This window comes from Phascolarctos cinereus, unplaced genomic scaffold (genome assembly GCF_003287225.1).
Source record: "Phascolarctos cinereus isolate Bilbo 61053 unplaced genomic scaffold, phaCin_HiC Scaffold_4;HRSCAF=312, whole genome shotgun sequence".
NCBI lineage: Eukaryota > Metazoa > Chordata > Mammalia > Diprotodontia > Phascolarctidae > Phascolarctos > Phascolarctos cinereus.
Genome location: NW_027555847.1, coordinates 268,824,710 through 268,844,318, shown reverse-complemented (window position 1 = coordinate 268,844,318; position 19,609 = coordinate 268,824,710). Strand labels below are relative to the sequence as shown.

General features: G+C 38.3%; 1 protein-coding gene across 1 annotated transcript in view; it reads left to right on the top strand.

Annotated features, from left to right (window-relative positions):
- The window catches only part of TMEFF1 (transmembrane protein with EGF like and two follistatin like domains 1), a 147,636-nt gene that overhangs the window by 105,067 nt on the left and 22,960 nt on the right, over positions 1-19,609 (top strand). The window contains exons 7-8 of the mRNA XM_021004617.2: positions 10,082-10,147; positions 16,307-16,430. Of these exons, the coding sequence (XP_020860276.1) occupies positions 10,082-10,147; positions 16,307-16,430 (190 nt within the window). The remainder of the gene's footprint in view (positions 1-10,081; positions 10,148-16,306; positions 16,431-19,609) is intronic.

Here is a 19,609-nt window from a genome sequence, read left to right as displayed (position 1 = left end):
AATTGTTATTGTGCTGCATGGTAATTAGGGAGAAACCACAAAATTTTGGAGTTGGAAAGTAACTCCAAGGTCATCTCATCCAACCTGTACCCAAGTAAAGAACCTACTCCATAAGCAACTCCCTTCCCAGCTAGCCTTTCTATGTTTGTCCAGATTTAATTGTGAACAGAGTTTCCCTTCTATACCTTCTAAATCTGCCTCTCTGCCTGTGTTCCAGCCATCAATTGCAGGCCTGCTGTCTTGTGCCAGAGAGTACAAGCCTAGTCCCTCTTCTACTTAACAGCCTTAAATTCAGCCATCATGTCTTTCCTTACACACAAACTCCAAACTCTTTTTTTTTCCAGCCAAAATATCCCTATTTTGGCTATTATAAATACCCAAATTAACTATAAAGGACATATGAAGAAAGATGCTGTCTACATCCAGAGAAGGAACTGATAATTTTACATATGTATATATGAACACATACATATATGTATACACACACACACCTATTTGTGTCTAATGATGTAATGATAGCCATCTCTAGGACTGGGGTGGGATAGAGAAGAAAAAAAGGGAAAAAAAAGAAATTTACATGATAATTTTGTTGTATATTTAAAAGGAATAGCAAGTTGTGCATAGCAGATTTGCAATGTCATGTGCAATCATCTTTTTTTATTATACTTTGATATGGAAATGCTTGTTTTATTCCATAAATTAAAAATAAAGTAAATTTTTAACAAATTTATTTGGGAAGTAGTTAACAAAAATCAATAATAATGCAATAAAACAAAGATGAGGTTTAAAAAAAGCCTGATACTCATTTGGGCGAGATCTTGAGGATCTTCCTCATGCTGGTCCCCCACCTCTGGACATTCTCCAGTTTATTAATGTCTTTCTCCAAATGTAGCATCTACAGAACTGATCACAGTATTCTTTCTACGTGTGGCCTCACCAGGAAAGATAGAAGAATACAGCAAGATGCCACTTCCTTGCTTCTAGTCGCTCTGTAATTCGCAATGCAATCCAAAATTGCTTTACTTTTTTGGATACCATCTCGTCATATTGATGCTTCAGCTTGTAATCTGTCACGGATCTTTTTTTTTCTCCAGACTGTTATCCAGCCACATCTTCCCTATCTTGTGTGATTGTTTTTGTATCTATTTATAGAAATCTTGATAAACTAGTTATACAGCAAAAGACCAAAACAGATCCCTAGAACACTCCCACTCGAGACCTCCTTCCAAGTGGACATTCAGCCGTTAATGACTACTTTTAGGACCTAGCCATTCAACCAGATCCTAATTCACCTGATTCTACTATTAGCTACCCCAAAATCTGTCTATCTTGTCTATCAGTCAGTCTGCCAATCAGTAAGCATTCATTAAGTACCTACGATGTGCCATAGACAGCTGGGTTGGTGCAGTGGATAAGCCTACTGGGCTTGGTGTCAAGAAGACTCATCTTCTTGAGTTCAAATCTGGCCTCAGATACTTACTAGCTATGTGACCCTGGCAAAGTCATTTCACCCTATTTGCCTCAAATTTCTCATCTGTAAAATGAGATGGAGAAGGAAATCTCAAACCACTCCAGTATCTTTGCCCAGAAAACTCGAAATGGGGTCACAAAGAATTGGACATGACTGAAACAACTAGACTGCCACCACCGTAACAACAACCACAAAATGTATGTGCCAAGGCACTATGCAAAGCACTGGGAACAAAAATGCAAAGAATAAAAATTATTCCTATTATCTAGGAACCTCTATTCTGAAGGGAATATAAGTATACATATAAATATATACTTTCTATAGATCTATAGATGTATATATGTATATAGCTTATATAAAGTATATCCATAAAGTATATATGGGTATATATATATACTTTACATATATAAATATATGTGTGTATATATTGCACATATAAAGTATGCATACAAAGTATATCTGTGTATTTGTAAAGCATATATACATATATAAAGTATATATATACATGCACATGGATATATTTGTAAACACACATATATTCATAACACATGTATACATCTATAGATATGCACATATACATATATGTATATATACATACACAGATATAATACACACACACACACACACATACACATATATACACAAAGAGGACACATGCAAATAAATACCAGGGAGTTAAATTCAAGGTTGTCAAGTGTAAGGTAATTAGGGAGGAAGGCCACTAGTGGTTGAGGAGAAGGCTTTATGGAGAAAATGGGACTTGAACTGTCTTGAGGTAAGGAGGGAGTGTATTCCAGAAATGAGGATGACCAGTACAAAGTGCCAGAGAGGGAAGACCAGAATGCTGTGTGTGAGAAACAAAGACGAGACAGTTTTTCTGGATCTCATAATTGGGGGGAAGGGAGGGGTGTGGAGTACATAACATATAATGAGGCTGCAAGGGTAGGTTGGGGCCAGGTTGTGAAAGGCTTTAAAAGCTAAACAAAAGAGTTTATATTTTATCCTGAGGAAAATTGAGAACCACTGGAATCTATTGATTAAGAGGTGAAATGGTTAGATCTTTGGCAGCTGTGTGGAGACTAAAAATGTAGTGGGGAGAAACTTGAGGCAAAGCCACTGCAGAGATCTAGTTGTGAGGAAATAGGGCCTCAAAGTGCTATATAAATAAATGCTAGTTATTTCCTAGGAGCAAGACTGTGTAGTTCTTAGCATCCTTAGCTCCCATTAGAGAAAAAACCTCTGAAGGCATGGTAAGTGAGGTTGAGGAATAAATAAGTTGTATTAAATTAAATCTAAATTACCTCCACTATGACCCAATAGATATATACAATAATTTTATTTTGGAGGAAAATGCAGAGACCAGTAAAGCTAATGAGATTTTCCAAGGGAAAAGGTGTGTGTTAGGGTGGAGGTAAGGCATTTGGAGGGGAAAAAACAAAAACAAAACAGCACAGAGAACCTGAATCCAACTCCAGAGCTGGGATTGTTTTTCTAATCTAAATTTATAGATAAATATACTGTAGTACTGGCCTGGCTAATTCAGTAACAGGAATAAAACAAAAACCTTTGGATTCCCAGTCTAGCATTGCATTTACTGAACCACATAATCACGTTTTATGGTCATCAGTGAAGTTCTCCCAGCATGCCAGAGTATCAGTTAGGCCTCACTATTTACTGTGTGTTGAAAGGGTCCCTAATGATTAGAAGGACTAATCATCAGGGACACTAATAAGCATGTAAATGTAATAAGATAGTTTGTATTCCTCAGAGCCAAAGTGTTGTCACCTGTAGTGCTGTTCAGCCCACTAATAACGAGCCAGGGAATCGCCATGAGGATCAGACCCGGCTAAGATTTTAAGAGTTTTTTATTCCTGTAGGAAAGGTGGAGGGAAATCATTGCAGGTAGCAGCAAAAGTTCAACATATTCCCTCATCTACACTTTTCATGCTTCCCGCCCCCCCAATACATTTCAAATGTTCTATATCAATGAATTTCGCCTGAATCAGGAAAGCTATCAGGCAAAGGCTGTGGAAATAGAATAGCTAGACAGGAATCTGTCCTAGTAAAATGTAAGGTTCTTGAGGGCAGAGATTGTATGAGACTGATTTCTAATTTTGTGTCCCAAAGGCTAGTGTGATACTTAGGAGCTTCATACGTTTAATTGTCTGTTAAATTGGATTGATTTCAGCAAGGGACTTGATAGTCTTTTATGATATCTTTGTGGACAAGTGGAGAGATGGCCAATGGATGATAATATAGTTAGGTGGATTTAGAACTGACTGATTTTTACAAAGATGTGTGTGTGTATGTGTGTGTGTGTGTGTGTGTGTGTGTGTGTGTGTGTGTACATACACACACATGTATGAAGCCAGATGGCGCAATGGATAGAGCATTGGGCTTAGAATCAGGAAGACTCATCTTCCTGAGTTCAAATCTGGCCTCAGACACTTACTATCTATGTGACCCTGGGCAAATCACTAGCCCTGTTTGCCTCGGTTTCCTCATATGTAAAATGAGCTGGAGCAGGAAATGGCAAACCACTTTAGTATCTTTGCCAAGAAAACCCCAAATGGGGTCATGAAGTGTTGGACATGACTTTACCATATACAAATATACATTCGTACACATATTTATTTTTCAAATTTGTGGAGATCAATGGCTTGAAAAAATTAAAATTCAGAGGGCCTGGGTTCAAATCTGTGCTTAGTTTCTATCTGTGTGACTACAGCAAGTCATTTCGATTATCTATGCCTCAGCGTCTACATTTGTAAAATAAGGGAGATAACTTAGATGATCTTTAAGCTCTAATATCCTTGTGATCCTAATTCAATTTAACAAATAGTTATTGAGTGTCTATTATGTGCAAGACACTGTGCCAGATAAGCCAGAATTATCTGATCCCTCAGATGACCATGTCTAATCAGATGTGTTTAGACTTAGGTGGCACACTTTAAGGTGATTATACAGAAAAGATCAACCAGGGTGGTGAAAGGCCTTGAGATTATACCATGTGAATACTGATAATGAAATGCAGTGGGAAAAGTGCTAGATTTTGGGTCAGAGGACCTGGGTTCAAATCCTGACTCTGTTATTTACAACTTGTATTACCCTAGAGCTTAAAAAAAAAGGATTATAAAAAGGACTCAAAGGCCCCTTCCAGCTCCAAATTCATGATTCTGTGATCCTAGGGGCAACCTGAACCTCTGACACTGGAGGGCCAATGATGTCTTCTAATGTCATTATGTTATACCCATGGGCCCGTTCCCTTCTGCTCTCAGTCTCCACCTAATGTTACTCAAGTGGATTCTATTCAGATGGGCAGTGCTCTGCGGGATGGTGCTTGGCTGTTCTCACTGTCTGGCTCAGCTGAAATCTTTGGTCAGTGTTATCTCTTCCTCAGGAGAAGAGAAGGCACTGCCATTCCCTTTTAACTTAAAGTCCACAGCCTTTTACAGCTCTTATAGAAAGAGGTTGAAATCCTTGCCTGGGACTAGCAAAAGGCTTAATTTACCTCGATGTGGCTGCAAAGCTTCTCCTCTCCCTAGCAAAATATTCTCAGCTTCATGTACCAAGCCCTTTGGAATAAATATCAGGGCCCTCCTGTCTAGCTGTGCCTTTAGATTTAATGTTTTCTTTGAGTTAAACTTTCTGATCACTAGGATAGGGGGCTTCATAGACAAGCGTGCCAGCTCATGGCAAGCATTCCACATACCTCCCATTTTAATTTCTGAAGGTTAGACTATAACTCAGGTAAGTTATTTGCTTAATAACTACCCAATCAACTCTGAGATTGAGTTTCTCATATTTTGAACCCTGTGTCTCTCCCGTGTATATATGAGTGGGAGATCCCAAGAGACAAGGTTCACCTGCTCAGCCACATTCCTGTCCCTTTTATATGCAGATAAAGTAGGGGATTTTGATAACACCTTGTATGTGTGCTTTATTAATTAGGAGCAGAATGAATAAAAGACAGGAGTATAGCTGTATACATTAAGAAGATATATTCATATGCAGAAATCCAGAAGTTAGAGGGAGGAAAAATTTGGAGGAAGATTAGTGCAAGGAGAGACCAAAGTGACATTATCATGGCAGTATATTACAGACTGCCTGGCCAGAAGGAGGTATTAGATGAAGAGTTTGGGAAACGGATCATAAAACTGGGAGGGTGAAAGCATGTAATAATGATGGAAGATTTCTTATCTGAACATTTCTGGAATTCTCCCTGTCAAAAACAGAACAGCTGATGATAAATTCTAAATTTGGTTTAATGAAAATTTAATCTCCCAAATGGTAGAGGAGTCAATAAGGAGAAATCTTATTCTAGGACTGATTCTCATCAATAAGGGGAACTGGTAGATAAAGTGTACATGATGGGAACCTTGGGGAAAAGTGACCTCTCCACCCTAAGAGTTTGAGATAGAGGAGAGAAAAACCAGGTAGTCTGAAAACTGTCCTAGATTTAAAAATACCATATTTAGAAGAGTTCGGAGAAAGAATAGGTAAGAACCAGTGGCTTAACATTGTACAAGAGAATGTGGGCCAAGATAGATGAGAAGCTCTCCAGAATGACATTCTGAAAACACAATTCCAAACAATTCTTATGCAGAAGAAATGGGAGCTATTTAGGAGACTTGGATTTGCATGCACTGATCGAATTGGATTTTTAAAGGATGCATAGATGGGAAATGAAAACAAGAGCAGATAATAGAAAATGACTAGAAAAGAGTTGCTGGACCCTGTCAGAATAGTGTTAACAATGCTAAGGCTCAGACTGTGCAGAGATGGTTTATGAATGCTAAAAACAACACAAAGGGCCTTTATTTAACTATATTGAGATCAAAGAAGGGATAGGACTGCTGCTTAGGGTGGGAAGGATGATAGTAGTGGACAATAAACAAAAACAACTCTTATTTTGTTGTTGTTTTTCTGTGAGAAGAATGACTAGGAAGAATAGAATCTAAATGGTCATTCTGACGTCTAAACTGTAGATAAGTGTGGTGATGGCAAGACAGCACCTAGCCTCCTAATTGGCCTCCCCTGAATCCAGTCTGTCCCCTCTCCAATATGTCTTCCACACCATTGCACATGAAAGCACAGGCCTGAACATGTCACTCCTCTGCTTACATGCTCCTATGGCTACTCAAGATACATCTACTCTGTTTGGCATTTAAAACCCTTTACATTTAATTTTTTAAATTAAATTAAATTTTTTCCATTATAAGTAAACTATAAATTTTTAACATTCATTTAAAAAAATTTGAGTTCCAAATTCTCTTCCTCCCTTCCTCTCATCCCAATATTCCTTGTGAAGGTAAGCAATTTGATATAGATTATACATGTGCAATCATGCAAAACGTTTTCATATAAAACCCTTTACTACCTGGCCCCGGCTCATTAATCCAAACTGATTTTATATTACTCTCCCTCATGTCAAACTGGTCTGCTTTCTGTCCCCTATATAGGACATTCCATGTCTTCCCTTTATATAGGCTATTCCCCCATGCCCTCGATGCTCTCCCGGTGACTTCTTCCTCTTAGATACTCTAGCTCCTTTCAACATTCACTTCAGGTTCTGTTTGCTTCAGAAGGTCTTTCCTGACTGCCCCAGATGTTAGTGCCACCACCAAGTCACTGTGCATTTATTTTTCATATAATCTGTACTTATCAGTGAGCCTCCCACTCCACCCCGTCCCCCAGAACAATGTAAGCTCCTTGAAGCCTGGAACTGTGTCTCTGTTTTATATTTGTATCACCTGTACCCAGCACAGTGTCTAGTAGTACATATTACATGATTGTTGGCCAATTATTGAATGATAAAGTAGAGAGTAAACTCCTTGAGGGCAGGAACCTTTCTTTGTATCACCAGTGTTTAATACAGTACCTAACAAATAGCAAATGGTTAATAAATGCTTATTGATTTATTGAAGATGACCAGGATTGTGATGGGCCTAAAGATTATGCTATATGAAGATTAATTGAACAAATATTGTTCAGTACTGTCCAAGTCTATGTGACCCCATTTGGGGTTTTCTTGGCAAAGATACTTCTCCAGCTTATTTTATAGATGAGGAAACTGAGGCAAACAGGGTTAAGTGACTTACCTAGGGTCACACAGACAATAATTGTCTGAGGCAGGATTTGAGCTCGGAAGATAAATCTTTTTGTTTTCGTTTTTGTTGTTTTTGGTTAGGCAATGGGGGTTAAGTGACTTGCCCACGGTCACGCAGATAGTAAGTGTTATGTGTCTGAGGCTGGGATTTGAACTCAGGTCCTCCTGAATCCAGGGCTGGTTCACTGTCCACTGCGCCACCTAGCTGCCCTCTAAGATGAATCTTTTTGACTTGAGGCCCAGTTCTTTATCCACTGCACCACTTAGCTACCCACTGAACAAATGGAGACTTTATCCTGGAGAAAGAAGACTCAGAAGTTGCCATGTAGAAAAGTAATTAGACTTGTTCTATGGGACAGAAGGAGGAAATTGGAGTAGGAATTTCAGAGAGGCAAATTTAGCCTAAAGGTAAGAAAAATAACTTCCTAATGATTAGACCTGTTCAGAAGTAGAATGGACTGCCTCTGGAGACAAGAGATTTTCTTTTACTTTTTTTTTTTTTGGAGGCAATTGAAGTTAAGTGTCACACAGCTAGGAAGTGTCTGAGGCCAGATTTGAACTGAGCTCTTTCTGACTCCAGGTCCAGTGCTCTATCCAGTGTGCCACCTACCTGCCCCTTTTTCTTTTCTTTTTCTCTTTTTTTTTCATTTTGGCGGGGTAGGTTTAAGGAAATTTTCGAGTAAAGTCTAGTGACCATTTCTTAGGGATGTTATAGAGGGGATTTCTGTTGAGTGCTGGAAAGACCTTGGTTCAGTTCCCACCATGGGCCCCGGGGCAAATCACTGACCTTAGCCTCATTTTCCTCATCTGCAAAATGGCTTCATTGGGTTGTTGTAAGGACTGAAAAAGATAAACTTTAAAAAATACTATTTAAATGTGAACTATTTATTACTGTTGCTACCCAGGCTTTTTTCCCACAAACTTTATGCTCAAGCCATACCAGCTTCCCTGCAGTTTCTCGAACATGACACTTCCTTTCTGTGCCTCTGCACTGGCTGTCTCCCATGCCTGGAACAAATGCTCTGCCCTCATACCTTTTCCTTTTGGTTTCCTTGGCTTCCTTCAAGACTCACCTCAAATGCCACCTTCTGCAGGAGACCTTTCTTGGTCCCACCAACTGCTCATGTCTTCCTCTTTAAGATTACCCATTAAGAAATGTTAAGGGGTCCCCTGAACTTGTCTTTTTGAGTTGCCATATTTTCCAGAAACACTGGACCCAGAGCATGTAGGAAGCCTTACGATGCCAAGTACAAAGCCTCCCTCCCCCAGCTAACATAATTTGTTGTTTGTACCCCAGACTGGACTCCCTATATGTCCTTGGGAGTCAAGACAGGTGTCAGTCATGTCTGCACCAGACTGAGAAACTGTTTGTGCAGCGGGGACCTGTATAGATAAGCAGACCATCCTATCTTCATGGTCTAGCAGTTCCCAAGGTAAAAAGAATGCTACTTTTACCATCATAATTATTCATGATTTCTCCTTCCTTGACACTCCCAATTAGGTGGAGATTCCTTTTTCTCCTCCTCTTTTTGTCACAATTTCATAAATATGCAAACTTCTGTTTGGATTGTGAACTCTGCCTCAGTTTAGGATTCCACATGTATGTTCGTTTCTCTTGTAATAAACCTAGTTTTCACATAGGTTTCATGAATTTGTGATTGCCTGTCGACAGATCTTACTCTGATAAATCTTTTATATACCTAGTTAATTACCTTATACACTTACATTATATACCCAGTTAATATACCTAGTTAATTGTCTCCCCCATTAGAATCTACACTCCTTGAAGCAGACCTCTTCTTCCTTCCTTCCTTCCTTTCTTTTTCTTTCTTTCTTTCTTTCTTTCTTTCTTTCTTTCTTTCTTTCTTTCTTCTTTCTTTCTTTCTTTCTCTCTCTCTCTCTCTGTTTTTTCTTTCTCTCTGTTTTTTCTTTCTTTCTTTCTTTCTTTCTTTCTTTCTTTCTTTCTTTCTTTCTTTCTTTCTTTCTTTCTTTCTTTCTTTCTTTCTTTCTTTCTTTCTTTCTTTTGCTTTCTTTCTTTGTATCGCAAGAGCTTATCACTGTGCCTGGCATATAGTGAATAGGAAGTGGCTACTGTTATTTGTTATTTTTTTATTTGTTGCCATTCATGTATAGGGTTAAGTAACTAGCTTCTGAATTTGCTTCCCCTGAAATTATGTGGTGGATAAGGTTTGGCTTAACCAAAATTAATTTAAATCAAACATACACTTAAAATGCACTGAGCTACAGGAATAGCAAAGCTATTGGGTCAAATTCTGTTAAACTTTGTGGGTGGTCAAAGAAATAGAAAATGACAATGCAGAGAGGAATAAGTAAAGAGGTAGGTAATGAGAAAAAGATGAGAACCTTGAGAATAATTGAGCTTTGGCCATAAATGCAAAAGCTTTTATTGTGTCAAGATAATTCCTCAAATGTCAATACTTTGTAAAAATGATTTGAAAATCTTACAGACATTGATTTTTAAAAATTATTTTATCTTACAGACACAGATGATACTAGTTTGTTGGGAAAGAAAGACGATGGATTACAATATCGACCAGATATGAAAGGTACCTTTGCATTGTTTTTCATTTCTTGAAATATAAGACACTAGTTGTGGCTTACTTGGTTTGCTCTGTTTCCTGGCCTCACTACTAGGGCCATTTTTGCTTTCTGACACCTTCTGTTACAATTTGATCTTCAGTCTGCTTTTTAGGTGATATTAATGGGCTTCTGTCTGCTTAGAGCCCTCCTATTCCCCCACATGCACACACTTTAAGTGATAAGGAGATTTTCCAGGCTTATTAGCCCTGGGGAGATGCTAAAAAAAAATCAATTCTCTTTGTTCATGTACTCTACCACAACCACTAACTAGAAATAAACTTTCTTTTCTTATCTTCCAAAGAGACCTAATAGATCTGTCTTATTTTTCTCTATAAGAAGAAAGGTCTTGGTAACCAAAGAGAAGCCCGAGTCTAAGACCGATTAGTAGACCGATTGGGTAAAACAGGCACAAAAATAATACTGATTTGGCCCAAATTACTTGATAAAATTAAATCTCAAAGCCTCTGGATCACTTCTGAGATACTAGAAAATCTTCATACCCAGCACAGCCCTTCCCTCAAAGTTTCCAAGTGTAAACATTAGGAATCACACACAGTGTCTTTTTTTTAAAAAAAGTACACTGTTTACATGTGTGTTTATTTACATCCTAACCCTCTTGATGAGGCCTCCAACTCACAATTTTGGGGCAGGTAGGTGGTAGTGTGGATAGAGTGCTGGGCCTGGAGTCAGGCTTCCTCAGTTCAAATCTGGCCTCGGGCACTTATTAGGTGTGTGACCCTGTGCAAGTCACTTAACCATGTCTGCCTCAGTTTCTTCATCTGTAAAAATGAACTGGAGAAGGAAATAGCAAACCACTTTAGTATCTCTGCCAAAAAACACCCCAAATGGAGTCACAAGAGGTTATACACAACTGAAACAATTGAACAACAACAACAACAGCCCTTTTGCAGACAGATAGACACTAGGGTGTTTTAAGTGAGAAGTGTTAAGAGCAAAAACTCAACAAATGGGTTAAACAGTTATTTGAATGTTTGGAGCCATTAGGGAATACAGGGGAAGAGGGAAGGGCACGAGCATTTAGTAAGCATCTACTGTGTGCCAGGAACTGTGCTACCAAGCACTATAGAAATATCTCATTTGATGTATGTATTTAAAAAAGACAAAAACAAAAAACCCCAGCATAAGCAGTTAGTTATGGCTTGAAGGAATTTAAAATCTCATTAAAATCTCATTAACTTACCCATGAGAAGTTAAATAACAACAAGAGGAAATGTGTGGATAAATGGCAAATCAGACTGGTTTTCTATCCTGGCTCTGGTATTTACTACCAATGTGAACTCCAGCAAGTCACTGTTGTAAAATACAGAGTTGGGCTAGGTGATCTCTAAAGACCCTTCCAGCTCTAAATGCTCTGATGCTGTTATAATCTTTGATAGATGATTTAATTTATGAGACAATTACTAGCTTTGTGGCTCTGAGCAAATCACTTAACCTATGTCTGCCTCAATTTCCTGTTTCGCAAAATGGGGATAATAATAGCACCTTTCTCTCAGGGCTGTTGTGAGAACAAAATGAGATAATATTTGTAAAGTGCTTTGCAAACCTTAGAGCATTATATAGATGCTATTACTATTATTATTATTTCTGAACATCACATATTCAGTATGTTTGAAAATGCTGGTGATGGTAAATAAAAATGACAGTTATATAGTTCTTTATGTATAATATCCCACCTGAGCTTCACAATAGCCCCATGGAGGAGTTACTACTGATACTCTTATCCCCATTTTAAAGATCAGGAATCTGAGTCTGAGAGAGCTAAAATAATGTATTCATGATCATATAGATAGCGCGTATTACAGACAGGATGTGAATTTAGATTTTCTAACTCCATATCCTGACTTCAGATTTTCTAAATCTGACTCCATGTCCATTATCTTTTAACTATATGCTGCCTTTGTGTGCTAAAAAAGACTGGATGGTCATCTGTCTTCACCTTCTAATTTAATACTGGCAAAGATTGTTCTGAGATCTGAGGGGGCTGCTCAGAATGTGTCATTGTTTACCCCTCTGCCTTAGGCTTAAAATCTACTGAGAGTGTTTGCTCAAGCAGAGCCACTCTCTGCCTGTTCTTGGCTAAACACAGTATAGAGTAACTAGAACATTTAACGCTTACCTCAGTACTACATTTCTTTGAAATAAATACGTCATGCCTAGACCAAGAAATATTCCCCTCCTTTTTCCAGCAATGATGTGCCACAAATTATGAGGATATATTGATGGAGGAAGACAGAGTGTTCCTGGTGGCTTATTTATTCTATCACCAAATATTCCTTAAATGTCTCGGGTATGCTGAGTATTGACAGCCTAATAAATTAAAATGGATTTAATAAGGTCAAATTTGATAGTGATAGATGTAAAGTTTTACCCTTATTTTCAAGAAGTTGACTAAATAAGTTCAAGATGGGAGAGGCATGACTAGACAGCAGTTCATCTGAAAAAAGATTTGGAGGTCCTAGTGAACTGTGTCAACAGGGTGCTAATGCATACTTAGGCTACATTGAGATGTGCAGCTTCCAGGAATAAGGAGGTAATAATAGTGGTGTACCTTGCTCTGGTCAGACCATATTTTCAGGTGACATAAATCTGAGATTGATAGTTATTTTTAAATTGTATGTGTTGGGGCAGCTAGGTGGTGCAGTAGATAGAGCACTGGCGCTGGAGTCAGGAGGACCTGAGTTCAAATTCGGCCTCAGACACATAACACTCACTATCTGTGTGACCCTGGGCCCCTGATTGCCTTGCAAAATAAATAACTAAATTATATGTGTGTATTTATATATTTGTGTCTTTATATGGGTGTATATACACACACACCCATATAAACATATGTATGTATATTTAATCAACAAAAATCCACCTTGTTTCCTACCTTCCCCAAATCCCTCTCCCAATTGAGAATGAAAGAAAAACAAAACCTCTGTTACAAACATATATAGTCTTGAGTTCAAATCCAGCCTTAGACACTTCCTAGCTGGGTGATCTTGGGCAAGTTACTTAACTTTTGTGTTTGTCTTAATCCGCTGGAGAAGTAAATGGCAAACTATTTCAGTATCTTTGCAAAGAAAACCCCATGGACAGTATGGTCCACAGGATCATGAAGGGTCAGACATTATTGAATGCCTAACAACAGCAAAAACAAATGAAAACAACAATAATAAAACTAATAAACTTTAAAAAAAAAGAAAGAAAAACAAAACCTCTGTTACAGATGTGTGTGTGTGTGTGTGTAGAGAGAATCAGAAATGTCTGTGTTGGCCGTGTTTAATCAGAGACGAGTCACTCTGCACTCTGTGTCCTTCACCTCTCTTTCAGGAGGTGGGTAACATGTTTCATCCTTAGTCCTCTGCAATCATCACAATGATCAGAGTTCCTAATTCCTTTAAAGTATAAATTATTCTCCTTGTTCTATTCATTTCACTTAGCATCAGGTCATACAAGTCTTCCCTGGTTTCTCTGAAACCATACCCTTCATAATTTCTTAGCACACAATAATATTCCATCACTGTTCTAGACCATAACTTGTTCTACCATTTGGGATTATGAGCGTGGTTTGTTCAAAAGCAACAGTATGAACAGACTCAGAGCTGGAAGGGACCCTTTGAGCCATCTAGTCCACCCCCATATTTTACAAGTAAGAAAACAGAGGGCTAGAGAAGTTAAGTGGACTTATTCTGTGCAGCTCTTTAACAAAGAATTAGGACCCATGTATAGAAATTATAGGTAGGAAGATTTTGACTCAACCTGAGGAATGATTTTCTAACAGTTAAAGCTTCCCCAAAATGAAATGGGTGGTTTAACACTATTAAACTTTATCTTATTTGATTTACTCCACTGTTCTACCTTATCAAGATCTCTTTAGTGTCTGATTCTGTTGTTCTCTAGGACATTCTACTACCTAGCTTTAGATATGCTAATCATGCTATTTATGTATTCATCCAAATAATTTATGAAAATGTTGAACCAAGAATGACTGGAGACAGAATCCTACAACAGACCTCTAGAGATTTCTCTCTATGTTGACACCAGTCAATTAATCAGCACTTTGAATTCAGTTATTCACTCCTTTCGGAATCCACCTAAATGTCATATCATCTGGCATAAAGTGTCAGCTCTATTTATTTGATCTTACAAAATTCAGAGAAAGTGTTTGGGAGCCATAGTCTGTTTGTATGAAAAATGAAAGGGTTGGACAAGATGATCTCTTAAGGCATCTTCCAACACTGATATTCTATGGATCTGTGAGTTCTGGGTCTCAAACACAACATATTCATTTCTAACACTCTGAAATATCTGGGATTTATTAGCCAATAATAATCGCCCCATTGTTAACAAATAGAGGTAATGAAGCTCCCTGTCCTATCATCTGATGACTTGGTGCTTTTTGAAAGAGGAATCAAAAGCCAAGCGAGAAACATATTGAAGCTACTTCAAAGTTCAAAGAAAAATCTTATTCTCACTAGCCAAGAAACTAGCGGCTGATTAGTAGCTACCCCCATGCCAATTGATGGTAGCTGACTGTCATATATATTGCCTTGCTGATGAGAAAAATGATCATTACCCATGCTGCCATGAGTAAAACAGCAGGAATAGGAAATGATTGTAGCAGCTGTGTGTGTGTGTGTGTGTGTACAGGATAGAGAGGAGGAGGGAAGAGAGAGTCTGATAAAAAAAAAAAAAGACTGCAGACCATCCAGGTGTACAGTGGACAAGTCCTAATCAAAGGATTTGGCAGGGGTGGTTGAGAAAGACCAGATGGAAATTCATGATGCCATATAAACAACAGCATGATTTGGCAGCTGGCCAGAGGAGCGATAAAGAAGCATAAAAGGTCTGAGTCCATGGTAAGCAGTGGGGAGGATTTAAGAGGAAAGCAAAGGTTATTTTGTTTTGATTTTTTCATCCACATTATCAAGTTAGAGGTGGTAGGAAAAGTCCTTATTGATCTAAGGATTCCCTACTACTGGGCACACATACCAAGTAGGTCAAAGAGAGAAGTGAATGGCGCCATATATGCTAAAATATTCACAGCAGCACATTTTGTGGTAGCAAAACACTGGAAACAAAATGGATACTCATTGATCGGGGAATGGCTTAACAAAATGTGGTCTATGAGATCATTGATCTGTAACTGGAAGGGAACTGAGAGGCCACTGAATCCAACCCCCTCATTTTGTATTTGAAAAAACAGAGAGCTGGGCAGTGGAAAGGGTCGTGCCTATATCATACAAATATTGAGTGTCAGAGGCAGGATTTGAACCCAAGTCCTCCCTTTCCACTGTCATGCTGCTTCCCTAAGAAATGACAACTCTGAGTAATATAGAGAAACATAGAAAGTCTTGTGTTGTTTAAAGCAGAATGACTTAAGCAGAACTAGAAGAGCAATATCCACAAAGTCCAGAAAAACATAAATGGAAAAGAATACCGGAAGGTAGCTAACATCTGATTAACTGTAATGACTAATCTTGGTCCCATAAAATTGATAATGACGTGTACCTCCCTCCTCTTGGAGGAAAGGTGGGGGACTATAGGTGCAAAATGTGGCATTTGCTGTCAGGCCCACTTATTTTATCTTTTGGTTTGGCTTTATTGTTTTTCTTTTTTACAAGGAAAGTTTCAGTAGGAGCTAGAGTAAGCAGAAAAAGCAAATGGATCAGGAAATTAGTGGCATAAAAACAAAAGGCATGAATAACGCTTTCCTTTATTAAAATAAAGCTTTGATTTTAATGGCTTAGGAAATCTTCGAATTTACTTCATATCAGTTTTTTAGCCTTGATGTAATGACTAGACAGATAAAAGATTAGAATTAGACAGTTTGCTCAAAAGTCATTACCTCCTATTCCATCTATCAATTGCAGAGGTACACCTTCTAATCGAAAACTGTGCTTTATTTGTGTGGTAGAGGAATTTGACTTTCTTTAGTGCCTGGTTTTCAGAGAACAGTAGCTTATGTTGTAGAGTTTTCAAAATAATTTGAACCCAAAGCTACCCAATTACCTTATTCTTTCCTGTTATCATCACAAATCCTTTTGGGAGGAAAATCCTTTTTTTTTTTCCTATTTGCACTTTGATATTCGGTGTATGTGTTTACATGGTTCTTTCAGATGCCAGTGATCAAAGAGAAGATATTTATATTGGAAACCACATACCTTGCCCTGAAAACTTCAATGGTTACTGCATACATGGAAAATGTGAATTCATTTATTCTACTCAAAAGGCTTCTTGCCGGTAAGTCAATAAAGAGACAAATAGTACAGTCTCTAGGTCAAGATTAGATAAGCTTTTTTTTTTTTAACCAAGGTCACTTATTCACAGAAGGAAGTCAATTATGGGTTACATATAAGTTAAAAGCTAATGTTTTGATTAGTTACTTAGAAAAATAAGCATGTAGCACTGAAAGATTGTTTCTTTATCTTCAAACAGAACTGTAATAATAATGAGTGGCTATATAAGAACATAAAATTACTAAGAGAAAACAAAACATTATTCAGTAAATGCAAGAAATAATTATATGTTTTAGTTCTATTATAGCCAGTTAAGGAGGGGTGAGGAGAGTAATAAAAAAGAAAGGAAATAAAAGGGGACAGAGATGGGGCTGTGAGAGACTTCGAGAGAATAAAGGATGAGAGTAAAAAGAGATGAGAGGGAAAGATTCAGATATCCCCTTTCCCAGCACCCCAGTCTCAGCCACTTGACTCACCCCAGACAAAAGTCTCCCCCTCCCTGTTCTCAGATCTAGTGACTCTAAATCTAATCCTCTGCCCTTCATCTATTGATGTAGAGTTCATCTGCGATGCCACACTAACAAAATAAAAACTCCTTGACTTGATATTTAAAACCTTCTACCATCTGACTTTCTCCTGCTTTTCCAGACTTATTTTGCATTTCTCCCCTTCTCTACCCAAACTGATGATCCCAGAACTGGACATTGTATCATCCATCTCCAAGCCTTGGCATAGGTTTTTCCTCATGTGTAGAATGTACTCCCAAATCACCTCTCCCTTTTAGAATCCCTAGATCTCATCCAGATTTCCAGATTCCCCAAGGGAAACCATTCCTCAGTTCTCCATTAGAAGGCACTGCTGTATAACTCCGCCCTTCCCGCCCCCCCCCCTTTTAAAATTTGTAGTTTCCTTCCAGATTTCCTTAGATGCTACCCAGGGAGGAACCATTCCTGAGCTCTCCATTTGCTAATGCTCTCTTTCCCCTCAAATGGTCTCCTGTTTATTTATTTGCATGTTATATCCTCCCAGGAAAATATAATTTAATGTAATGAATTTACTCATTTACTCATTTACTTATGGTATCCTCCCAGGAGAATATAATCTTCTTGAAGGTAGGGGCTATTTCCTTTTTTTTGTCTTTCTATCCCCAATGCCTAACCCAATAACCTTATGTATGGTAGGTACTTACAGATGTTTGTTGAATTGAATCCCCTCTTCAACCTAAGAATTGTCCACAGCAACCAACCATCTAGGCTGCTTAGGTCAGAGATCACTTGCTCTTATATATACTAGGAATTATTTTACTGATATGCTCAACACATTATTTGGTATGAATGATTTCTCAATTGTTTTTTAAGAAAGATGTGGTGCTTTATTGACTAGGATACAGTAAGCATTTCTGATTCAACCCAAACATCTCCTTCTGATAACCAAAGAAATCAGCCAATCCTCAACCCTGACCCTAACTTTATCATCACATTTTGAAAGAAACCTCTTAAATGTACAGGTATAGTCAATCTTGATGACTTCCAAGAAGAGGAAAAAATGTAAACTTCCTTTAAAACTTCACACAAGTAGGAGAAGAAGGCATAAATCTGATAAATGTGTAGGAAATCACAGGCATTTCAAAAATAAAGTTTGATTTGAAATGTAGGATGCTATAGATGGTGCTAACAACAATGGGAAATTAGAAAGTACTCATTAATCAGACTTTGAAAAGCATAGGTTGAAATACAAATCTTAGTTACTTAGCTGACATGATAAACCTAAATGCTTAATGAGATTTTTTTTTACTCTCAACATAAAAACTGTATGGATTAAAAATACAGAAAAAAAAATCTAAAAGTTCTTGGGAAATGGCAGGTAAATGCATTTTTAGTATTTGCTTATTTTCCCTTCCCTCTTTTCTCCCATTGCCCATAAATTAAAAATGTAAATTTAAAAAACTCTAGCCCCCAAAGGCCCAAATATCTTGCAAAATATATGTTCCTGGGCCATCTTCAGTCATTCTGGCTTTTGTCTTGCCGCTGGACTTGAATAACTCAGGAGGAGAGAGTGAGGCTGATGACTTTGCACAGCTCTGCCTCACTTAAATCTAATTCATGCATCAAGTCAAGTCATCGCCCTTGTGATGTCATTGTCTTCTTCAAGACTGAAGAGCGAACGACAACAACAATAACTTGGCTACTTTCTTTAACCCTTAGTTCAACAATCCAGTGGAAACTTCAGATCTGTATGTCTATCACCAACCCTTGAAAGCCTGACTGAATTTTCTAAGCAGTACTCTTCTTCTTCCCCGATTGCCCTCTTTCCCTGCTCCCCCTGCCCCCCAATCCCCTTGACAACCAAGTGACCAAGCTTTACAGTATTTGTGTTAGGGTAGAGTACTGGTCCTGACGTCAGGAAGGCTGATCTTCCAGGGTTCAAATCCAGCTTCAGATACTAAATAGCTGGGTGACCCTGGACAAGTCATTTCACCCTATTTGCCTCAGTTTCCTCACCTGTAAAATGAGCTGGAGAAGGAAATGGCAAGCCACTCAAATATATTTGCCAAGAAAACCCCAAATGGGGTCACAAAGAGACAGACACGACTGAACAAAAACAGTAACATGTAAGACTGACCAATTAGAAGAATCTGGCCTATGGGCCATAACTTCCCCACCCCCTACCTCTTACCTCCACATCAAGTACTCTAAATCTGGTACCTTTCTTCTTTCCTCTATGATACACTGCTCTATTCACCACTCCCAGGGAGCTGCTTTAATTAGGTAAGCAGTGCTATCATCATTTTTCTTATCAGCAAATCAGCCCACCAGATAGGGGGCTAATGACCATCCATTTACATGCTGGTAGCTATTGATCCACTAGGAGTTTAATTTAGAATAAAACCTTTTATCTGTCAGTCCATCAATCAGAATCCCCTATCATCTGGCACAGGAACACTGCTTTAATGGCGGCCTGAGGCGAATGCAAGCTCCTAACTGGTCTTTGGAGTCATCAGAGCAAGATTAAATGAAGCTCAGCCTAGTTAGTGTAGGGTAGATTTTAGGAATTCTGATTTGAAATTTGATCATACTCCAGCCTGTGGCTATAATAGAGAAGTACATTTGACCTCTCTGAGACAAAGCTCTGAGGTCCTAACAGCTCACAATTAGAGAGCACTTCAGAGTTCTCCTAGTATTT